General features: G+C 41.7%; 1 protein-coding gene across 2 annotated transcripts; it reads left to right on the top strand.

Moving 5' to 3' along the window:
* The first annotated feature begins 716 nt into the window (after positions 1–716).
* Clca5 (chloride channel accessory 5) lies at positions 717–23,014 on the top strand. Of its 2 annotated transcripts, NM_001013202.2 has the most exon segments (14): positions 717–894; positions 2,909–3,049; positions 3,670–3,817; positions 4,148–4,256; positions 7,333–7,510; positions 7,705–7,932; positions 11,541–11,765; positions 13,597–13,774; positions 15,200–15,300; positions 15,752–15,976; positions 16,324–16,594; positions 18,032–18,199; positions 18,931–19,170; positions 22,095–23,014. In NM_001013202.2, coding segments are annotated over 14 exon segments (2,712 nt in total). In that variant the 5' UTR covers positions 717–735; the 3' UTR covers positions 22,436–23,014.
* Positions 23,015–24,351: the final 1,337 nt, after the last annotated feature.

Below are 24,351 nucleotides of genomic sequence, written 5' to 3'. Positions count from 1 at the left end.
CGGAGAGGGCTCTACTCAGCAGTACAAGGCCCCACACCCTGCTTCACGTGTTAATTACATTTAATCTTCACAACATTCCTTTTAAAAGACCTCGCCGATCTCATTTGGAGTCAGGGAAATTGAGGCTGAGAGAGAAGTTAGGCTCAGAAAAATAGTCTCCTGCTAACAAGATAAATCTAGTGAGATGTGGTAAGTTGCTGAGAGGAGCCTATGCAGTAAGACAGAATACCACAGTGACTCGGGGAAGCTGAAAAGCATTAAGATGCTCCAAGAAAGATAATGTAGGAAGATCTTAGCGGTAAGGTGCATCAAGCCTGGGCTGGCCAAGTGGAATATTATCAACAGTTGGAGGTAGGACTGTGCCAAGAAGGTGGTTTCCCACCTAATAGCCGGTTTTTCTGGTATTCTTTGGCAGATTTAGGGACTCTTCATTCCCCACTTAAGCACTGGAAGGATTACAGTTTTGCAAAATAAACTTGAGCAAACACAACTTAATTAGCAAAACATCGTGACAGCTCCACACTGTCTATTTACTGGCTTAGAAACTACAATAAATGTATTTACCACAATGCCAATATCCATGCCACTTAATCACCAAGGCTTTAGGCGGGAAAAGGAAAGTCCCAAGAGATATCAGCATTTCTATCAAATTATGCAAATTTCTGGACTTGATTCAAATTTCTGAGCATAAATACCCTTCTGTGCCACCACTGTCTCACCATAGCATGTGCGAGCATGGTGCCAGTGCTGAAGGTCCTTCTGTTCCTCACCCTGCACCTCTTGCAGGACACAAAAAGCTTCAAGGTCCATCTCAACAACAATGGATATGAGGGTGTGGTCATTGCAATTAACCCCAGTGTACCAGAGGATGAAAGACTCATCCCAAGCTTAAAGGTAAGAAGGATTTTTATTACCTGCGTATTTTCAGGTCAATAATTATGTTGCCTGAGCATCTGAACTGACACACACAGTTACACACTCATACAGTTACACACTCACAGTTACACACATGGTTACACACTCACACACAGCTACACACACAGTTACACATAGTTGCACACTTGCACTCACACAGTTACACACTAACCTACAATTACACACTCACACACAGTTGCACATTCACACACAGTTACACACTCTCACACAGTTACACACTCACAGTTACATACAGTTACAGTCACACACAGTTGCACAAACACAGCTACACATTCACACAGTTACACACAGTTACACACTCACACAGTTACACAGTTACATACTCACACACCGTTACACACACGGTTGCACACTCACATACAGTTATACACACGGTTACACACTCACACACAGCTATACACAGTTATACATAGTTGCACACTTGCACACTCAGTTACACACTCACCCACAATTACACACTCACACAGTTACATACTCACACACAGTTCCACATTCACACACAGTTACACACTCTCACAGCTACACACTCACAGTTACATACAGTTACAGTCACACGCAGTTGCACAAACACAACTACACATTCATACAGTTACACACAGTTACACACACACAGTTACACACTCACACAGTTACACAGTTACATACTCACACACCATTACACACATGGTTACACACTCACACAGCTACACATACACATTTACATAGTCACACATTTGCACACCCAGTTACACACGCACACACAGTCGCACACTCACACACCATTACACAGTTACACACTCAGATGTAGTTACATACACCACAGTTACACACACACACACACCGTTACACACTCACATACAGTTTTACACTCCCAAGGGCTCTCTGACATCTCCATTATGTCTTCAGGATTATCTAGGGTCAAGATGAGAACCTGCTTAGCTTTATATTTTATCATACATTAAAATCAGTTAATTTATTAACTAGGTAAAGTGATAGACTTCAGAGCAGTGGGGAAGAGTTCTCATACTTTATCTTAATAATGGTTCGCACAGTCTGCACAGCGGATGTACGCAGAAGCTCCCGCAGCTTGTCCTGCGCACTCCTCCAGCTGCTCCTACACGCTCAGCTTTGGAAAACCGAAAACCCTTACCTCTCCTACCTTAAAGGAAAACTTACACACACTTAAAGTTTACTTGTCCCTAACTGCATTTGTGTAATAATGACATTTGTGTAATGTGTACTTTGTCCTTAGGTCCTTGCAACACCTCCATGTGGTGCTACGGAGCAGAAGGCTTCTTTGTTTGTAGGACTGTAGCAACTAGCAAGCCAAGCAAAGCAGTCTTACTTATCCTTCTTCTTAGCACTTGAGCAATGCCAGAATGACTCCGTGGGTTACAGACACAGCTGTGTATACACATATGTAACAATGATAATTAAAGATGAGGTCATCGATTAGCTAGGGAGAGTGAAGGTTATGGGAGGAATGGGGGGAAGGGTGTAGATGCATTCATATATAAAGTTTACAAAAACATGGTTTCTTTTATAATCTGGCCATTTATTTATATGCTCCGCTTGGGCAATAACTCAAAATAAAGCAAAAACAATCCTGATTAACATAAAATACAATAGTTACCAGACATGAAGTTCCCTGTTAGTTTAAACAAGGCAACTGTAAGGAAATTGATTAGATGAACAACACACTTCTGACCTTAATTGCTTTCATACCTCACTCAGAGATTGCAGCCCCATTTCCAATCTAACAGCCAACTGGAGGGGTGGGCAGGTAGGCGAAGGTCAGGGTTAGCTTTGGGCATATGGAAATGAGTTTATAGATTGAAGAGATTCCATCAAATGTATCTCATTTCCTTTCAGTTACTCTGTGCAAACGTATTTGAGGAAGAGGAACCCCCGTTTGCTTCTTCTGGTTTGGGTATAGACATTCATGCTCGTTTGTTTTGAGATTGCTACCACAAAGCACTTTTCATTTTGTCAGGAAATGGTCACTCAAGCCTCTACTTACCTGTTTGAAGCCAGCCAAGGAAGGTTTTACTTCAGGAATGTAAGCATATTAGTCCCGATGACCTGGAAGTCAAAATCTGAGTACTTGATGCCAAAACGAGAATCATATGACAAAGTAGGTTTCATGTCCAGCTCCTAAACGGTTTCTTGCCTTTCCCGAATGACTATTCACAAGGTTTAAGAATTATTAATCGTTAAGTTAGTCATAATATAACGTTTTGCTGTTTGTATGCGTGTACATTATGTGGACGGTGTGTATACATCCACGTGTTTGTGTATGTGTGTGTATGCACCCATGCTCTCCCCCAGTGTGCATGTGTGTGTGTGTGTGTGTGTGTGTGTGTGTGTGTGTGTATGTGTGTGTGATCACGTAGGAGTCAGAGGTTGGTATCGGGTGTTTTCCTCTATTTGCTTTTGACCTTTAACTTTTTAAGATAAGATCGGTTACTGAACCTGAGAGTCATCAATTTGGCTAGACTAGCAGACAATCTCCAGGAGTCTGCCCGTCTCTGCCACTTCACCACTGGGGTTATAAACACACATCACCATACCCAGACTTTGAGTGGGTGTTGGGACTGAAACTCAAGTTCTTATGTATAAACAGAAAGCACTTAACCCACAGAGCCCTCTCCTCAGCCCCAACTTTTATCAATTAAGTGAGACAGTCCTTGTTTGTAAAATCTCTGGATTCTAAGGCTCCTGGGATCTGACTGGGTTCGCTGTTCTGCATTTTAGGCAGATGTCATAGTTGCCAATTCTCATCTGAAATATGGAGACAATCCCTACACCCTTCAATATGGGCAGTGTGGGGACAGAGGACGGTACATACATTTCACTCCAAACTTCCTGCTCACTGATAACGTGCGTAACTATGGACCCCGAGGTACAAATAGCTATTTTATTCTTCTTAGTTCCACTGGGGAAAAGCAAACCACTACCATTAATGTAGATTTCTAAGACTTTAAGAAAATTACGCCTTAACTAACACCTACGTTTGAAATTATGAGTTATATTCCACCTACTTGTGCATTCAAGTTTATATATAAAGTGGGTCACTTGTAATTAGCATATTCAAAATTTTGAGCTACTAAAAACTATCAATTTCTTAGAGTTTGTAAGAATTTCAACTTGGGAAATAGAGTGTTTGAAAACTAGAAGGAAAGTGTATCCAAATATTTTAACCAGTTTTGTAGATGACAGTCTTCTCTCTCAGGCAGAGTCTTTGTCCATGAGTGGGCTCATCTCCGGTGGGGAGTGTTTGATGAGTATAATGAGGACCGGCCTTTCTACATATCTGGAAAGAACACTATCGAAGTGACAAGGTATTTGTGTGAACTATCTGATTCCACAACTTCTTACCTCAGGGTCTTCAGCAGACCGTATCGGGCAGTTCAAGTGACAGGGTGTCTAGACAGTTCACCACACTATTCAAAATGTACCATTTTGTACTAACGCACATACGATTAATTCTGGTGTCCCTGCCTTGGAATGAAGATATTCCGATACAGGGCCTCAAATCAGTACACACTGGAATTTCACAAACATTGGTTCTTGACAGCAGAAAAATGAAATCGGTAAGCCCAAAGACATCAACAAATTCCAACTCGAGCCTACTCACCTTTTCAATATTACTTTACACTTTGATTTCTTCACGTGTACTTTATATTAATTCCTTGTAGAAAAGGACGTGACACTTGTCTCTTCTCCCCTCTTTACCTTCTCTCAAGACCCGCCCCTCCCTCCATTCTATGCCTCTTTTATTCCACTTCTTTCAAAACTTTAAAGGGCACAGCTACTTCATGGAAGCCAATTAAGTTGCTGGGCAGCTTTGTGAGAAGTATATTTTACTTCTAAATTGGTGGGAAATCGTGGGTCTCATGAGGATACGTGAGTACATTGATTTATTTTTAAGAAATAAAATTCTTGGGGAAATCTAATCAAACTCTATGTGTAAACTGGTAGGTATTTAAGCCTTCAAACTAAAGGTAGCAAGGACTTAGTATATTGAGAAAAGTATTAAGAAAAATAGAAATTGATATCACAAGGCAGCCAGTCTTTGAAAGAACATTTATCAGATGAAGTAGGGTTCTAGAAAACATCTGCCCCACCCACCCACACCCACCCACACCCACACCCACACCCACCCCGCCCCTGCACGGTTTGTGGTCTGCTGAGCTGCCTGGACTGGACCAGTGCACTCAGGCTCAGCAGAGAGCAGGGTGCTGACCTCCGATTCCCACTTTCACTCCACAAAACTATCTCTAGATCTTTCTGCTCCTCCCATTTGAGGTCTGATCGATTGGCAATGCTGGGAAAAGCTCCCAGGCAGCAGGTGTGGGCCTCTCTGTCTTCGTCCTTTTTTTTTTTTATCTCCTGGAATTGATCCTGGTATAAAAGCAAAACTAAACAAAGAATTATCGAACAATAAATGCTTTGTAAACTAAGGAGTTTCCTTAAAACCAATCATTAAAAAGTATATCCCCGAGTTCCTATAGCATGCCAGTAACTAGAAATTCCATGATATGTAAGTTCGGGGCTAGCCCTAAAGCTAAGTCTTGGAAGAGAACTAATATCACAAAGTTTAAAAATGGAGAGATTCTCCTAGAAAGGTAAGCTCTGCTCCTTTCTCGTGTTCTTCTACCTCTTCCCGTGCTCTGCCGGGACCTTGACAACTACCTTTATTAGGCACGAAGTCCAAAGGGTTTGAATTAATTACCTTCACCTCTTCCTTCAGTGTAGGTCAAAAGGTAAAGCGAAGAATACTGTAAAGCCAAAGCCGGGCGCGTGCCATCATACGTGGGAATTTAAGAGAATTTAAAGCATATTTTTTTCTCCATCTTTATTAACTTGGGTATTTCTTATTTACATTTCGATTATTATTCCCTTTCCCGGTTTCCGGGCCAACATCCCCCTAACTCCTCCCCTCCCCTTTAAATGGGTGTTCCCCTCCCCATTCTCCCCCCATTACCGCCGTCCCCACAACAATCACGTTCACTGGGGGTTCAGTCTTGGCAGGACCAAGGACTTCCCCTTCCACTGGTGCTTTAACTAGGCTATTCATTGTAAAGCATAATTTTGACTCACCACACTCCACCAAAAACAATTCTTAACTTTTAGTCAGGAATTGTTACATAACTCTTAGTTCATTTCATCTTTACAGCATTGTTATAATGCAGTAACTGCTATCTTTAGTTCAAAGCAATGGCGATAAGGAGTATGAACTAAAAACGCTGTTCTCAACTGTTATGTGTAGTTTTAAAAGCACGCTGGTGCCTTGCCAGGAGCTGCCGAGCCCCTTCCCGGCTCCCTTTTGGTTCCACGAGGGTTTGCTCCAGGATCAATCGCAACCAGCCCTAACCCGGCTTGCCTTTGAATCCGAGGATGAAAGACACACACTGCTTCGTTACCTTAACTTGCCTGCTAAGCACAGATACTGGGTGAAAATACCTCCTGCCTGCAGATGCATGCCCTTACCACTTTATTATCTCCATCTCTCTTTCTGCCCTAAACTTACTGGCTTGTTCCAAAGAGCCCCTGCCATACATCTTTGTCAACCCCATAGCGGAGCCACAGGCCCTAGCTACCCCCGACGTTTTACACGGTTGCTGCTTCCTTTTCCTCCAAAGCATGGCTGAAAAGCCTCTTCTCTCCTTCCCTGCCTCTCCCTCCCCTTGAGCCACGGAAGTCCCACCTGTATCTTCTACCTAACAATTGGCTCCTGGCCTTCTTTATTGACAAATCAAGAACCAATAAGGAAACTAGACCTTATCAGACTCTCTCCTTACACGGGACAAGGAATGTCTCAGTCTGTAAAGCACTTGCCTCACAAGCATGAGAACCTAAGAAAGATGCCCAGAACTCACGCAAAACAGTTGGCATGGTGGTGCATATTTACGACCCCAGCACTGGGGAGAGGGAGGAAGGAAGATTCCGGGGGTGGAGGTAGGAGATGGTCTATCCCGATCGGTGAGTTCCAGGCCAAGGAGAGACCCTGCCTCAAAGGAGGTGACTGGAATGACTTCGGATAATAGCTGAGGTTGCCCTTTGTCCTCAACATGTACACATACATGCACATATACAAGAAGCACATAGACCAGACATATACAGAAACATTAAAAGATAATAATAAAGGTTCAAAACCACCATTCCTATCACAATCCACAGCAAGGATGGCTTCCACCCTGTATCCACTCTTGTCAAAATGGAGGGCTTGGTAGATGATGACCAATCGCAGTTGCCACAGACTTTAGGATGCTGATTTCACTCCTAGTCCTGAAAAACATAGGGATTTATAAAAATAAATAAATAAATAAATAGCATGGGACTAAGGAAGCAGTGGTATGGCAGAGGGCTTGCAATACCTAGCACCACCAAGGTAATCCAATTCTTTTATCATAGGTGTTCTACCGACATCAAGGGCTCTAAGGCGGTCCATGAGCGCCAGAGAGGCAGCGATGTGACAAGGTTATGCCGATGGGACTCGAGGACAGGGCTGTATGAACCCAAATGTAAATTTTTCCCAGACAAAATTCAGACTGCCAGGGCCTCCATAATGTTCATGCAAAATCTCAATTCCGTAAGTACTTCCCGTTTCTTCCTCACTGCCACTAAAAGCACGTAAAATAGATGGGGAAGTGTCTACGTATAAACAGGATTGTCAGGGGACAAATCCTGTTCAGGATGCCCATGACAAATAACTCTGTCTTTGAAAAGAAAAAAGATGAGCCCTTGTAGACTATGCAATGTCATGTTTCAATTGATTTTTTTCAGGTGGTTGAATTTTGCACAGAAAAAACCCATAATACGGAAGCCCCAAACCTACAAAACAAAATATGCAATGGCAGAAGCACGTGGGACGTAATCAAGGAGTCCGCTGACTTTCAGCAGGCCCCTCCCATGAGAGGAACAGAAGCCCCTCCTCCACCCACGTTTTCCTTGCTCAAGTCCAGACAGCGAGTGATCTGCTTGGTGCTGGATAAATCCGGAAGCATGGACACAGTAAGGCACTATATGCTGAATTTCTTAAATTGAGTATTTAAGCTAAATACAGAATTATAATTTATTCTAAGGTTTAGTTCTAGTAAACATATCATGATCAAATATATGTGTGTGTGTGTATATATATATATATTCATGACCAAGAATATCTACCCAACAATTTTATGTAAATAATTACCTAGAATAAGTTTTTAAAAAACAAGTTATTGAACCTAGCAGTGGTGGTACATGCCTTTAATCCCAGGTCTTGGAAGAGGCTGGTCGATCCCTAAGTTAGAGGCCAGCCTGGTCTACAGAGTGAGTTCCAAGACAGCCAAGGCTATACAGAAAAACCCTGTCTCAAAAACAATGTTTTTATTGAATTAAAAGTCATTTTTACTCCTTAACTTTCAGTTCTTCCTAGTAAAAAAAAAGTACAAAAGAAAAAATGTACAATTTCACCATTCAATATTTCATGTTTTTTTATTACTGCATATGCTTTTCTTCTTCAAAATTGTTATATTTTAGATGTTTGTAATCCAACTTTTATAGAATATACTATAAACACTCATCAAAAAGAAAAAGAAAAAGAAAAAATATTTCATGAAAAATAACACACACACACACAAACACACACACGTGCCCGCGCACGTGTGCATGGAAATTGAACCCAGAGCTTTGTAAATACTAGGCATGCATTCTGACACTAATTTTTTTGTCTGTTGGTTTTCTGAGACCCAGTTATGATATGGAACCATAGGTGGCCTGGTGTTCGCAATGTCACCCAGACAGGTCTCAGTTTTGTGTCCTTCCATCTGTCTCAGGCCCACAGGTGCTTGGATTGCAGGCATGTAGGCCCATTGCCATGACATAAATTGTAAAATACTTACCATAATTTCATACATGTATGTAGTATATTTTTAACATATAAAACCCCACTGCCCTGTGTCTTACCACCTCTCACTCCAACTCGGTCATTATACCTACGACTCTGAAGGATATTGTAGTAATGACTTGCTGAATAGAGAAAGCACAGGCAAGATGAATCCCTTTTCCCCGCTGCCATGAACTGCCCAGAGCTCTTCTTGAGCTCTCCCCCATCCACACAGGGATGTTGGTGTGGATGGACTTGATCTTGTGCAGGAAACCAGAGCGGAGTTCGTAGTACAGTGACCACGTCATGTCCAGAAGAGGGCGCCTCACAGCGCCGGTCTAAGGCTCTTTCCACCTCTCTAGAGTGTTTCCTGGACTGGGGAGAAGGCACGATACAGTGTCTCATTTGTTCTCCGCACTTTGACCAGTTATGGTTCTCTGAATTAACCACTTCCCACTGCAAAAAGAAGCTTCTGTGAATGCCCCAGAAACTAGGAGCTGGAAGCAGCACTAATCTATGGTATGAACTTAGAAGGCAAAATGTAAGTATTTTAAAACATGGGGAAACCGGTAGTAGGTTCCCCACTACCACTTACGACCACCCCAGCCTCGGGCTCAGCCTCTCTCTTGAAGAGAGGGTCTCACCTCCGATCAGAAAGCAGTTGATTACACCCATAGCAATGGTGTGACCATTACACCACCGGACACCTTTTGTTCGGCAGGTGGGCATTGTAGTACCCAGGGTCCGCCATTAAATAAGACCATCCCAATGACCTTTTATTTCCAGTGGCCTATATAGCTCCTTCTGGCAGCATGAAAGCTATCCATCAGGGAAGACGATTCTTGCTTATCTCTAGCTTGATTTCTCTGTATACTCCAGCCTAAGATGTGTTGTCTTACTGTCTAGTTCTGGGCTGGAGAGCAGTCAAAAGTAACGTTAGTGATGTCTATTGCTTGGGGACCGTTGGAGCCTCCACACTTGTCACTGGAGTTATTTTAATAATGTAGGTTTTCTGGAAGCAGCAATAGCCCATCAAGAGCACAGATGCAAGTTTGAATGGTTTTATTATATAAACAATGTCCCATAGCCTTCTCAAATAATTCTTTATTAATGGACATTTTGGATATATTCACAGTGTTACTTTTTAAAAATATATTCTAATGAGCATTTTTTTTATGTACTTTAAAAATAATTTCCTGGGCTGGAGAGATGGCTCAGAGGTTAAGAGCATTGACTGCTCTTCCAGAGGTCCTGAGTTCAAATCCCAGCAACTACATGGTGGCTCACACCATCGTAATGGGATCTGATGCCCTGAGGACTGTGCTGGTGTACTCACATACATAAAAAATAGACAAAAAAAATAATAATTTCCTTAGCAGAAACTTCCAAATAGGTAACTATTGGGTAATACAGCATAGACTCGGAAGGCTTTCAAACCACGACAACTAATGTTTAAATAACTTAAACTTTTTAATGACATGAAATAGTTAACTTTTTTCATTCTATCTTCTTTCCTTTTATTGCATTTTTATTTACATTTCAAATGTTATTCCCTTTCCCAGTTTCTGGGACATAAGTCCCCTATCCCATCCCCCTCCCCTTCTTCTATAAGGGTGCTCCCCTCCCCATCCACCTCCCCCTTCCCACCTGCCCCGACATTCCCCTACACTGGGCATCCAACCTTGGCAGGACCAAGGGCTTCTCCTTCCATTGGTGCCCAACAAGGCCATCCTCTGCTACATATGCAACTGGAGCCATGGGTCTGTCCATGTGTAGTCTTTGAGTAGTGGCTTATTCCCTGGGAGCTCTGGTTGGTTGATATTGTTGTTCTTATGGGATTGCAAACCCCTTCAGCTCCTTCAATCCTTTCTCTAATTCCTCCAATGGGTGTCCTGTTCTTGGTTCAGTGGTTTGCTGCTAGCATTCGCCTCTGTATTTGACATGATCTGGCTGTGCCTCTGAGGAGCATCTATATCCGGTTCCTGTCAGCATGCACTTCTTAGCTTCATCAGTCTTATCTAGTTCTGGTAGCTGTATATATACGGGCCACCTGTGGGGCAGGCTCTGAATGGCCATTCCTTCAGTCTCTGCTCCAAACTTTACCTCTATATCCCCTCCTATGAATATTTTTGTTCCCTCTTTTTTTCTTTTTCTTTTTTATTTTTTTCTGAGCTGAGGACCATACCCAGGGCCTTGCGCTTGCTAGACAAGCGCTCTACCACTGAGCTAAATCCCCAACCCTTGTTCCCTCTTTTAAGAAGGACTGAAGCATCTGCATTTTGGTCATCCTTTTTCTTGAGCTTCATGTGGTCTGTGGATTGCATCTTGGGTAATTCGAGTTTTTGGGCTAATACCCACTTATCGGTGAGTGCATACCAAGTGTGTTTTTCTCTGATTGTGTAATCTCACTCAGGATGACATTTTCTAGTTCCACCCATTTGCCTATGAATTTCATGAAGTCATTGTTTTTGGTGACTGAATAGTACTCCACTGTGTAGAAGAGTTAACTTTTTGATGTCCATTATTTATCGCCATGTTCTATGGCCCATGGATGACTCCATCGTTCATTAATCTGTCAGGATTCGAAGAGACTCTGCTCTTCTTCTTTTTTTTTTTTTTTTTTTTTTTTTTTTGGTTCTTTTTTTCCGGAGCTGGGGACCGAACCCGGGGCCTTGCGCTTCCTAGGCAAGCGCTCTACCACTGAGCTAAATCCCCAACCCCGACTCTGCTCTTCTTCATACTCTTTCTCCTGCAGGAAGACCGCCTTATTCGAATGAATCAAGCAGCGGAACTGTACTTAACTCAAATTGTTGAAAAGGAATCTATGGTTGGATTAGTCACTTTTGACAGCACTGCCCAAATCCAAAATTACCTGATAAAAATAACTAATACCGGTGACTACAAGAAAATCACTGGAAATCTCCCTCAGCAGGCTGTTGGGGGGACTTCAATCTGCAGGGGACTGGAAGCAGGATTTCAGGTAATCTTTTCAATTTCATGTAGCTTAACCATTTGCTTACTGCTTCCCGTCCTCCCTGTTGACCCTTGAATAGGGTCATGAACTCAGAGTTCTCTCATTTAATAGCATTCTGATCCGAATGACACAGAGCACTTCTGAAAGGAAAGCAAAGGAGCTTCGCCAACTTAAAGCCACACCCTCTCAGTGGGCGATTGCTCCTCTGGTAAAACTGTGAGACTCTGAATGGCGCTGAATGGCGCCCGCCCGGGAGTGGAGAAGGGGAACTCTCCTTGGGCAAATGATTATCCAAACCTCATTGAGGAGTTACAGTTTCTCTGGGATCTCATCGGTAAATAGAATTTGTATGGATAGAAGATAGTGCCACCGAATGGGTAGAGAGAAGTTTGTAACAACTATGTTACACATTGTAGCTCACTGACTTTAAACAGGAGGCATTACTGGAAGCAATAATCAACAAAAGCGGGTGGCTGTAAAATGAAATCATGGTTGTGGACCTGAAAATGCAGGCTTCTTTTCTAGCGCTGTACTCAGAGGTCACAGTGTCCGTCTCATCTCTCCTGCCCCAAGTCAGCCTCCATTTCATGGTCATGGTCTGAGCCAGTGAAACAGAAGATCATTCCCGTGGCTCGTTCCCCTTGTGTGGGAGTCAACACTGCTGTCGTATGCAGACCACCGACTCGCACTATCCCTTAGCTTCCTTCATGGCACCCGTGTCAGAAACCAGATGGGTTTTAAGAACCCAAGATTCTCCTGTGTATTATCTAAAGGATCTCGTGAAAGCGACTCAGAATTGAAAATCTGTTTCCTGGACCCAGGTGACATGGCTGTTAGTAGTGTTTACCGAATTTAATTGTGGCAATTATCTAAGTAACTGTCCACAAAGGTTTGCCATCTTGAAAATAATTATCATATGTCCATTTCAGTTCTAAAATGTGAGTAAAAAAACAGATTTTGCTTAATGAAATCATATCAATGTATTACTTTCACAATCATTAAAAAGTAGCTATATGTTGTACCCTTATACTTTTAGGCATTGGGTAACCTTATTAAAGCCATTCTGCACAAAATGAAGCTGAACTTTAGAATAATGAAATCTATCGATTGTAAGACAATTGCCAAATCTAGGATTGAGGACATTTTCTCTACAGTCTATAAACTTGATCATTACACTAACAATCTATAAGAGGTGTGTGTGTGTGTGTGTGTGTGTGTGTGTGTGTGTGTGTAGGAAAATCTCAGGAAAGACTAAGCATGAGTTAGAAAACAATTTCTTCTCAAGGTACCTACAACCAAGGTACCTAACACCGAGACTAATTAGAAGTTAGAAAACTATGAAAACCGATTATAACTGAAAACGTATCAACTTTGTCCTACATGATAAGCCAACGTTGTTTTGTTTTGGGGGAAAATCATAAAATTCCTTTAGTAGCAACTTAATAAAATGCATGAAAAAAAGTCACATATCAAATAATTCAGTCTTGCTTTGGTCGTGTCGTGACTTTTCAAATGCTGTTGACTTTGAAGCCAACCTACGTGTCTAGAAGCATCGCGTCTTCGTCAAGTGTTTCGGGGGGGAGATAATAACAGCAGCTACTTACATTAATTTTAATTTTTATCCGTTTAGTAGCTGCTCTATGCCAGAAACTGTTCTTGGAGATTTGTTCTCTCAATTGAATAGCGAAGTGTGTACGTCTGGAGGATTAAAAGTACTGAGAAGTCTAGTGTTTGCTCATTTCCATGGGATAACTCAGCTAAGAAAGAATATTAAAAATGTGTGTTCCCAAGTTTATTCAGAAGTGACAGCATTTCATTAACATCCTGCTTTTCACAGGCAATTACCTCCAGTGACCAGAGTACTTCCGGTTCTGAGATTGTATTGCTAACAGATGGGGAAGATGATCTAATAAGTTCATGCTTTGAGGTGGTCAAACACAGCGGTGCGGTCATTCACACCATCGCCCTGGGGCCTAAAGCTGCCCGAGAACTGGAGACTTTGTCGGATATGACAGGTACAACTTCGGGACTTCCAGAGTTGGGACAGACGTTCGTCAAGTGGGAAGCTTTTCAACACTTCTGTGCCTTAATGTTAATTTTTCTCTCTTCCTTGACCTTCAAGTTCAGTTCTTTCTCCACTTCTTCACATGACACCGCCTTTAACTATTCAGTGTCTGCCGCTTTCATTAGTCCTTCACCCAGTTTCTATTCCTCTCACTTAACGGAAGCTTCGGTCTCCATGGTTACTCAAATACAAGTCCGAAGTGTCCTCTCAATCCCAAAATGCCATTCCCTCCCGCAGTAAAGAGTTAGACGTCTCATTTCTAGGTGAGGTGGTGGAAACCCGGAGACTACAAATGATTTTCTCAAGACCTCAATTATAACCCTGGTCACCAGCTCGGACTTCCCATCAGCCCACTCTGCTCCCACCATCTCGCGAGATCTGAGTTTGGAGTATTTCCGTATCTTCTCTTCCGGTCGAGTTTTCCCATCCGCGCCCTAACCCAGCCCTCACAGTCCCCTGCCTGGGTTACTGCCAGGATCTTCCGGTCGGCCTTCCTGACATTTGCTAGTTTTGTTAACATGCACCGATTGGTGCCTTTCTGACAGTCATTTGTCTAATTCCTGTGCTTTGTGATCTAGTCTTTCCTAAGTCTTCGCACCCAAAACTCTTCTCTTTCATTCCCAGCATTTATTTTTTGCATTTTGTCCATGTCGTATCTGTTGTAAACGGCCATCCTCTAATAGTCTAGGTGTGTTTTGTTCCAACTAAGAAATCAGCCTCTGGCTCATACATACCGAGCCATCTTAAGGCTCACTTTGATAGAGCCACTGGGTACTTAGGCCAGTTTTACTGCTGTACTTTATTTGCTGACTCGCATAAAATGATCAAATTTGCCTTATTCTTACATTTTCCCATTTATCTTTAAATCTTATGTATTTTGAATAAGATTTTTAATTAGTATAGGTTTGGCTAAGTTCAGAAATAATCTGAATATCCATGCCATTCTTAGAAACTCATCTTTTGTGGAGTTTAAAAGGGAATGTTTACTCTAGGCTGGAAAGACAGCTCAGCGAGTAAAGGTGCTTCCCTTCAAGTTCACAGCCTGAATTCAACTCCTGAACCAACATGGTGGATGGAGAGAAGCAACTCTGACTTCCCTGCAGGCATGTGTGCATGCATGCACGTATAGCATGCACGCACTTGTGCTCACACACACACACACACACACACACACGTGCACACATGTGCGCATACACACACGGACACATGGACACACACATGCACACATGCACACACATGGACACACACATGCACACACGCACAGGCACGTACATACACATATAATTTTTATTTAATAATAAAAGAAATAGCAAGTGGACTTTGAACTGAATCTCTGACGGCACATTTGGTTTTCCCATTGAAAACTCCCCTTTAGGAGGGCTTCGCTTTTATGCCAACAAAGATGTGAACAGCCTGATGGACGCTTTCAGTGGGATTTCCTCTGCAAGTGGCAACCTCTCCCAGCAGGCTCTGCAGGTCAGCGTGAGGAGAGAATACGTTGCAATATTTCTTCACAGTTGCAATGAATTCCGACTACGCTTCTTATTACCTGTTCTTCCTCTAATAAAACATTCTTTTGCCAAAAAAAATTATGAAAAACACTGTTAGTGAATTTTTTATATGGCATATAAAATGTGGTTACTTTTTCTCTTGCAGTCTTCTATTCTTAGTTTGACGTGGTGTGTGTGTGTGTGTGTGTGTGTGTGTGTGTGTGTGTGAGAGAGAGAGAGAGAGAGAGAGAGAAAGAGAGAGAGAGAGAGAGAGAGAGAGAGATGGATCGATGAGTTAGAGAATGTTTTAAATCTTCATCATTGCAACTTAACCTTAAATATGAGTTTTAGATTACTGTGAACTGCCTAAATTCGAAAATTCCACTACTTAAAATAATAAATGGGTTTTATGTGTTTACTTTTTATTTCTGTTACAGTTGGAGAGCAAAGCCTTCAATATTGGAGGGGGGACATGGATAAATGGTACAGTACCTGTGGACAGTACCATTGGCAACGACACTTTCTTTGTTATTACCTGGACAGTCCAAAAGCCAGAAATTATTCTTCGAGATCCAAAAAGAAAAAAATATACAACCTCAGATTTCCAAGACAATAAACTAAACATTCGATCTGCTCGACTTCAAATACCAGGCACTGCAGAGGTAAGTCTGTTCTTTTTATGATGCTTTATTAATCTATCCTTGTGCTTAAAAAGTAAAGCATGTTACATTACAGTATTAAAAACAATGACAGAATAATTTTCATTAAAAATTAGTGGAGTATCTAAGCATTCAAATCTATTGGTTTTTAACAATCACCTATTAAAATTATTATTGACGTTAGGAATGTAGGTCTCTACTATTCGTAGGACATTTGCTTACCATGCATGAGGACTGGGTTCCACAGTCAGCACCCCAAATTTTTTAACCTTGTTTATTTTTCCAAGCAATTGTACATCCCAAGTAGCAGGAAAATATTAGCAAAGCTCTTACAGAGAAATTTTTTCCAGACAGGAACTTGGACTTACAGCCTCTTCAATAAGGGGGTCAAACCTCAGTTGCTAACTGTGACAGTGACCACTCGAGCCAGAAGTCCCACCACACAGCCCCTCATGGCCACCGCTCACATGAGTCAGAGCACAGCCCAGTACCCTAGTCCGATGATTGTGTATGCACGGGTCAGCCAAGGGTTTTTGCCTGTTCTGGGAGCCAATGTCACAGCCGTCATAGAATCTGAAAATGGAAGTCGAGTCACCCTGGAGCTCTGGGACAACGGGGCAGGTAATGGAGCCTGTATCCACACCACCGAATTTAAATTCTCCAATAGAATTCTCTAACTTTGATGTCGACATTTTTTTAAATACTTACGAACCTATTTGGGTAACAGTGTCTTTAAAACTTTTTACTTGGTTATCTTGACAAAACAAGACATAAGCACATCTCTTTTGGTTAAAGTCTGTTATCAATTTCATGTTTCCTGTGGAACTTGAGAGTACAATTTTTCCATTTTCACTAGTGTTAGGACTTTGCATTGTGCTTTTTGTGTCCAGATATATTTTCTTTGTTCTGGTCAGCTTCTTCTTTAGTATTCATTATATATACTTATAGACTTTCCATGTGTGTATGTTAACAGATTTAACCACACTCACCTTCCTGTACCACCTCTCCCCCCCTTCCCTCCCTTCCTCTCTCTCTCCCTCCATCTCCTTCTCCCTCCCCCCCACCCCTTCCCACCAATACTCTTTATTATCCTGGTCTCACTTCTACCTTGAGAGATAATTTTATTTATCTATATAAATTTCAATAGCTACAAATGAGAGAAAAGGTGTGGGTTTAATGCTGGGTCCTGTGGTCCATTCCACGTGCACATGGTGCTCAGGGATGTCCTTAGGGCAGTGCCACGCTACTTTGTTCCTGGGGTTCTATAGTATAACTTACAAACATGGCGATGCCACCAGCATTGTTCTCTTTCTGCGGGATTGGTTTAGCTATTCTGGGGTTTTTGTGTTTCTGTGTGGATTGTACATTTATTTTTCCTATTCCTGTGAAGAATGCCATTAAACCTTTCATTGGGATTGAATGAGTCTGCAGATCACTCTGGGCTGTGCGGCCATTTTCCCAATTCTAGTCCCGCTTGTGTAAGCACAGAAAGACGTTCTGCCTTGTCTTGTCTTTCTCCATCTCGTTCTTCAGGGGTTTAAATGTTTCATTGACGAAGTCTTCCACATCCTGGATTAAAGTTCTTCCTAACTTTTATAAGGTGCTATAAATAGCATTGTTTTCCCGATTTCTTTCTCAGCATCTTATTTTTGGTGTATAGGAAAGCTACCGACTCTTTAATCAGTAAAAACCTCACATCAGATAAGCTTCATTGGTTACAATACTGTCATCCCACAAAAGCTGGATGCTAATTATTTTTCTTACATCGGTTTTATATCTTGCTTCTTTGCTAAATGTCTTGGTCTGTTCTGGGGGTTATTTTCAGATAAGTTTCTATTGCGAAATAAAAATAACTGCTAATGTTAATTAAATGTCTACTGCAAATTATATTTTGTAAAACATCAGCATTAGCACGTAGTCAGGCTTTGGATCAAAACAGTATGAGCTAGTATTTAAACTGTGCTATACTCTCTGGGAAACTCTTATCACCAATGCACAAACAACGGCAATTTTTATTTTAACTTATCATATGGCTAATCTCTGTGCTTCATTATCAAGGTGCTGACACTGTCAAAAATGATGGCATCTACACGAGATATTTTACAGATTATCACGGAAATGGTAGATACAGCTTAAAAGTGCGTGTCCAGGCAAGAAAGAGCAAAGCCAGACTAAGTTTAAGACAAAAGAACAAGTCTTTATATATACCTGGCTATGTTGAAAATGGTAAGTAGCATTAAAACAGATTAGTAGTTACCTGCAGATAGATAGATAGATAGATAGATAGATAGATAGATAGATAGATAGATAGATAGATAGATAGATAGATGATAGGTAGATCTCATACACTGAATAGAACATACATGGAAAAACCAAGTATATAATTATGGAGTCATCCATATGATTTAAAACAATATTCATGTCAGTGGACCTAGCATAAATGACATTTCCACATATTTTGTTAACATCTTCTTCAGTTTGTTTCATTTCCAATGAAAAATACTTTTCCTGACCTCACAGAACAATCCCTGTGGTAAATGCTCAAGCAGAATAAATACAAATATTATTGCCCCAGAACTCACGTGAAGGCGGTGGGTAAAACGGGTTAAAAATTACTTTTAACTTACCACATTTCAAAATGATGATTAAGCAAGCGTTTCTTCCCCTTATTATTTTAACATTTATCCTTATGTGCATTGGTGTTCTGCCTATATGTATATCTAAAGGTGTCAGATCCCCTAGAAGTGGGGCTAAAGACACTGCCGTGTGGGTGCTGGGTATTGAACCCTCATCCTTTGGAAGAACAGCCAGTTCTCCTAACCACTGAGCCATCTCTCCAGTCCTTAGTGCTGCTTTTCAGTGTCTGCTGTCAATCTACATGAGCCCTGACCAGATGTAAGGTCAGCATGAGAACTGACAATATCAGAGTGACAAATACCTGGGGGTGTTTTTTATAGGTAAAATTATACTGAATCCACCCAGACCGGAAGTCCCAGAAGAAGCTACAGAAGCTGCAGTGGAAGACTTCAGCAGACTAACCTCTGGAGAGTCGTTTACTGTGTCCGGAGCGCCCCCTGATGGCGGCCACGCTCATGTGTTCCCACCCAGTAAAGTTACAGACCTGGAGGCCGAGTTTAAAGGTGATCATATTCACCTTACCTGGACGGCCCCTGGCAAGGTTCTCGATAAAGGAAGAGGTGAGTTTGATGGTGAATTTAAAGTTTCTAAATGTAATTTCATTGGCTTTTATTCCTAAAGTTTTTCCAGTGTCTCACTTATAAAATTTATGGAGTGTCTACTATAGGCCATTAGTCATTTATTTATAAATATAAAAACTGAGCTTCAAGAAAGCTGGAATTGGCCAAAGTTATTCCTGTATTTTCTTTTCTTTTCTTTTTTTCGGAGCTGGGGACCGAACCCAGGGCCTTGCGCTTGCTAGGCAAGCGCTCTACCACTGAGCTAAATCCCCAACCCCATATTCCTGTATTTTTAATTTAAAATTCTAGACCCATCTCTGAGATTAAGTACCTCTCCCCATCCTCTGCTCACTGTCCGAGTAGCCTTGAAACTACTTTAAAACGAAACCGCTTTCTGCTACAGTGCTTGCTAAGAAGAATTTTCTAAGTATATCTATACTTAGGAAATTCTGTTCATTGATTGTTGAGTTTTCAGACACAGTCAAGTTTCTAGGGACGATCTCTACTCTCGGTCACCTATTAATCACAAAAGACACACAAGCACCCAGGTCAGTTCAGAGGGTCCACGCCAAAAGAGGACATTAGATGTTTTTCCTCTCATGTTTCAAAACATAAGAAGATATTTTCTATATCAGTATCAATTATCGATATCACTGACTGAGGTGGATTACTAAAGTCAGCATCGGAGTGTCAGTCAACACTCATATAAGCCTTCTCCTTTCCATCCCTGATAAAGCAATAGTTTAAAGGAAAAGCATTTCAGACAGCCATGTTGTGAAGAGACATCATGACCACAGCAACTCTCATAAGGACAACATTTCATTGGGGCTGACTTACAGTTCAGAGGTTCAGTCCATTATCAGCGAGGGAGAAGCATGGCAGTGCATGGGTAGACACAGTGCTGGAGGAGCTGAGAGCTCTTTTCTATGTCTTGATCCAAAGGCAACCATGAGAGACCCTCTCCCTCACTGGGTAAAACACAGGCATAGGACCTCAAAGCCCACTCCTACAATGACACACTTCCTCCAACAAGGTCACACTTCCTAATAGTGCTATTTCCCATGAGCCAAGCATATACAAGCCACCACATTCCACTCCCTGGCTCCCATAGGCTTGTTCAAACACATGAGTCTATGGGGTCATACCTAGCCATAGAATAATGCAAAATATATTTTGTCCAACTTCAAAAGTCCCCATAGTCTATGACAGTCTCAACAATGTTAAAAGTCCAAAGTTCAAAGTCTCTTCTGAGAATCTGGAACTCATTTAACTGTGATCTTCTATAAAATCAGAGAGCAAATCACATACTTCCAACATCACAGGATATATATATATTATATATATCTCCATTCCAAAATGTCAGAGTCAGGAAACACTGAACCAAAGAAAGACCAAAAGCCAGCTGAGCAAATTCCAAGCTCTGTGTCTCCATGTCTGATGTCAAAGCTCGGGCTGGAGAGATGGCTCAGCGGTTAAGAGCACTGACTGCTCTTCCAGAGGTCCTGAGTTCAAATCCCAGCAACCACATGGTGGCTCACAACCATCTGTAAAGAGATCCGATGCCCTCTTCTGGTGTGTCTGAAGACAGCTACAGTGTACTTATATATGATGTCAAAGCTCTCTTCAAATCTCCAACTCCTTTGATCTTTGTTGACTGCAACACAATTCTTTCTCCTGAGCTGGTTCCGCTCCCTGATAGCAGCTTTCCTCAGCAGATATCCCATGGATCCAGCATCTCTACTGTCTTGGAGTATCCAAGGCAACTTCAACCTCACAGCCTCTTGTTCCAATGTTTGGGATCCACACATGATCTTCTGGGATCCCCCAGCTCTGCCCTCTGTAGCACTCTAGGCTCTGGTTGACTCCATTCCACTGCTGCTGCTGTTCTTGGTGGTCACCCTATGGTACTGGCATCTCCAAAACACTGGAGTCCTCCTCTGGAACTAGGCCTCACCAATAGCCTCTCTTTATGGTGCCAAGGGGTCCTTTGCATGACCCCTTCAGTCCTGGGCCATCAACTGCAACTAAGGCTCCACCTTCACCAATGACCTTTCCTGGCTTCTCACAGTGCCCAGCCTCAGCTGCTCTTCATGACCCCTTCATGCCTTCAAAACCAGTATCATCCGGGTGACTGTCACACATGACCAAGTCCAGCTGCCCATGCGATGTGTATCTCTGGACACAGCTTCTTTGTGCTCTCAGAAAACACTTCCCACAGTTTAAATCACCCTCAACACCACTGCCTTCCATGCTTCTACTAGAATGGCTCATTAAGCCCACTTAAAGCAGGCCACTGCTTTCCAAAGTTCCAAAATCCACATTCCTCCAGAGGAAAGCATGGTCAGGCCTATCACAGCAATAGCCCAGCTGCCGTCTTAGTTAGGATTTTACCATTGTGAACAGACGCCATGGCCAGGGCAGCCCTTCTAAAGGACAACATTTAATTGGGGATGGCTTACAGGTTCAGAGGTTCAGTCCATGATCAAGGCAGGAGCATGGCAGCATCCAGGCAGGCATAGCACTGGAGGTCCTGAGAGTTCTATGTCTTGTTTCAAAGGCAAACAAGAGAAGACTGAATAAGGCAGCTAGGAGCAGGGTCTCAACGCTCACCACCTCCCACATACTTCCTCCAACAAGGCCACCCTCTAATAGTGTCAATTTCCCAAGGGTTAAGCCTATTCAAATGACCACACATATGATACTGAAGTAAGCTTTCCTGTGATACTGAAACTGGACATTTTGCGTTTTAATAATTGTTTGTATACTTGTTTTAAAGTCAGTGAGATGGGATAACCAGACACAAACGGTATCTGGGCTCTCAGTCTAAAGCCCGCATGCGCTGCCCGGAACTCCCACACAGGCGCTGTGCAGAGGCAGACACCCATCCTCACGACTCTAACCAGCATGGTATCTCTCTCTTCCAGCGCATAGATACGTCATCAGAATGAGCCGGCATCCTCCTGGTCTCCAAGATTTTAACGACGCTACTTTAGTGAATACTTCCGGTCTGATACCTAAAGAGGCTGGCTCAGAAGAAACGTTTAAATTCAAACCAGCAAGTTTTAAAATAGAAAACGGCACCCAGATCTACATTGCAATTCTGGCCAACAATGAAGCCGGTCTCACCTCCAAGGTCTCCAACATCGCACAGGCTGTCAACTTTATTCCTCCAGAACATAGTTTCTCTACACTCAGCCCTGATATTTCTGCAATCTGTCTGACAATTTGGGGGTTAACTGTGATTCTTAACGATATTTTAAACTAGAAAATATACTAACACTAAAGTCCAATCTTGTACATATTTGCTAAGTGTTTCTTTAGAATGAGTTTACTAAACTCAATGTCTGCCTGTCAACAATTGTAATATAGAAGTTCATATTCAAAGTCGGGAATTCCCTGAGTTAAGTAACACCAATTCTTCTGCTGTATGTAAATCAAGATGAACATTTGCTCATTTGGTCTCTTAATTGTCCCATTCACTGTGAAAATAAGACATCTATTCCCTTTTCACAGTGTGAAACAAGTTCACTTTTTTTTATTAACAAAATAAAAACGCATATGTCAGTCAAGAGCAATTATGCATATATTACAGCAAATGATTTTATAGTTGAATTATTTGTAAGATAATTAATAAAGAATACTTTCTGTTTATTCAACTGAAATCAAAAGGGACTATGAAAGAAATTTGTAAAGGAAAATGTTCAAAAGTAGCCATGAGTCTTATGTCTTTTGTCATTGACTGAAGGTGTTTTATGAGTACTCCGCACAAAATGATCGTTGTAACCCTTGCATCTAGAGCAAAACTTGATATGTAATAGATATTCAATAAATGTTTGTTAAATAATTAATGCTTTTATACTCTCGAAGAGAAAAATGACCACAACCACATCAACAAAACCCCTACAGTGTCATGGTCATATGAGAACTTAAAGAAATGAAAATGTGTACTTTATAACTAATCTTAAAACATAAAATTTCAGAAAATTCTTATTTACTTACTTGTCTTTATTACCTCAACAGGATGTATAGGCTAATAGCATGAAAATGAAGCTGGTAGTGCTGCTATGGTATGATCTTCCTGAGAAAGAGAGTTTTATTAGAGGAAAGCCCTTTCTTTGTAGGCAAGATTTCAAGAACTTTTTAAATATCTAAAAGGAAGAAGCACTATGAAATCAAGAAAAATCAAGAAAACAAACTCAAAAGAACATAGAAAAACCAATATTACCAAGTGGACTTTTACTAGTGAGTTAGTTAGTTAATATAAAAATTAGTTAATATAAAGATAGTTAATATAAAAATGGCATGGCCACATTAATCACTGAAAAAAATGTGTCAAGCTTTTATGAGAAAATAAGGAATAGAAACTTTCTGGTGGAGGGAGAGTTGTATTTGGTAAGTACAAAAACATGCATGCTGTTCACAAGGGTGTGTGTGTGTGTGTGTGTGTGTGTGTGTGTGTGTGTGTGTGCGCGCGCGCGCGTGCGTGCATGCATGCATGCACAGGTGTGTTCCAGAATCTGTGAAGAAAGATGCTGGCTAGATCTGGATATGATGGTAGAGGCTTGTAATCCCAATACTTGAGAAGCTGAGGCAGGAGGATCACAAGATTGAGACCAGTGTGGGCTACATGGTAAGACATCATCTCAAAATAGCAAACAAACTGCACATTAGTTTTCAGAATGAAAACCAGAAGGCTGGAGGTGCCTCTGCACTGGGCTGCTCCTCGAGAGGACCAGGGTTCACTTGCCTCCCTCATGGAGGCTCATGGCATTATGTAACTCCAGGTCTAGGGCATACAACGCCCTCTTCCCCCTCTGCCTGTGAGTGACACCCCTCCCACATCTGTCATCTGAAGATAAGCTCAAAGGTCAATCTGATAGAGGGAATTCTTCAGTTGAGGCTCCTCTTCCCAGGGGACACTTGTTTGCATCAAGTTGACAAAAAATAAATAAATAAATCTTGCCAGCATATACATAACTGAAGGAAATACATTAAACATATTTCAAATATGCAATACCAAGTAAGGAAAATTACAGAAGAACAGATAAGGTGTTGTGTAATGTGCACAAATTAAAATATAAACAGTTCCACATTTGTTTGTGACTATAAGTAGGCAAGAAGCACGCTAAACTCCTCATGGAGATGCTGTAGACAGAGACAAGAGGGCAATTTAAGCTAATG

Source organism: Rattus norvegicus, chromosome 2 (assembly GCF_036323735.1).
Source record: "Rattus norvegicus strain BN/NHsdMcwi chromosome 2, GRCr8, whole genome shotgun sequence".
Taxonomy (NCBI): Eukaryota; Metazoa; Chordata; class Mammalia; order Rodentia; family Muridae; genus Rattus; species Rattus norvegicus.
The sequence above is the reverse complement of the archived record's forward strand: the minus strand, read 5'-3'. Positions and strand labels throughout refer to the sequence as shown.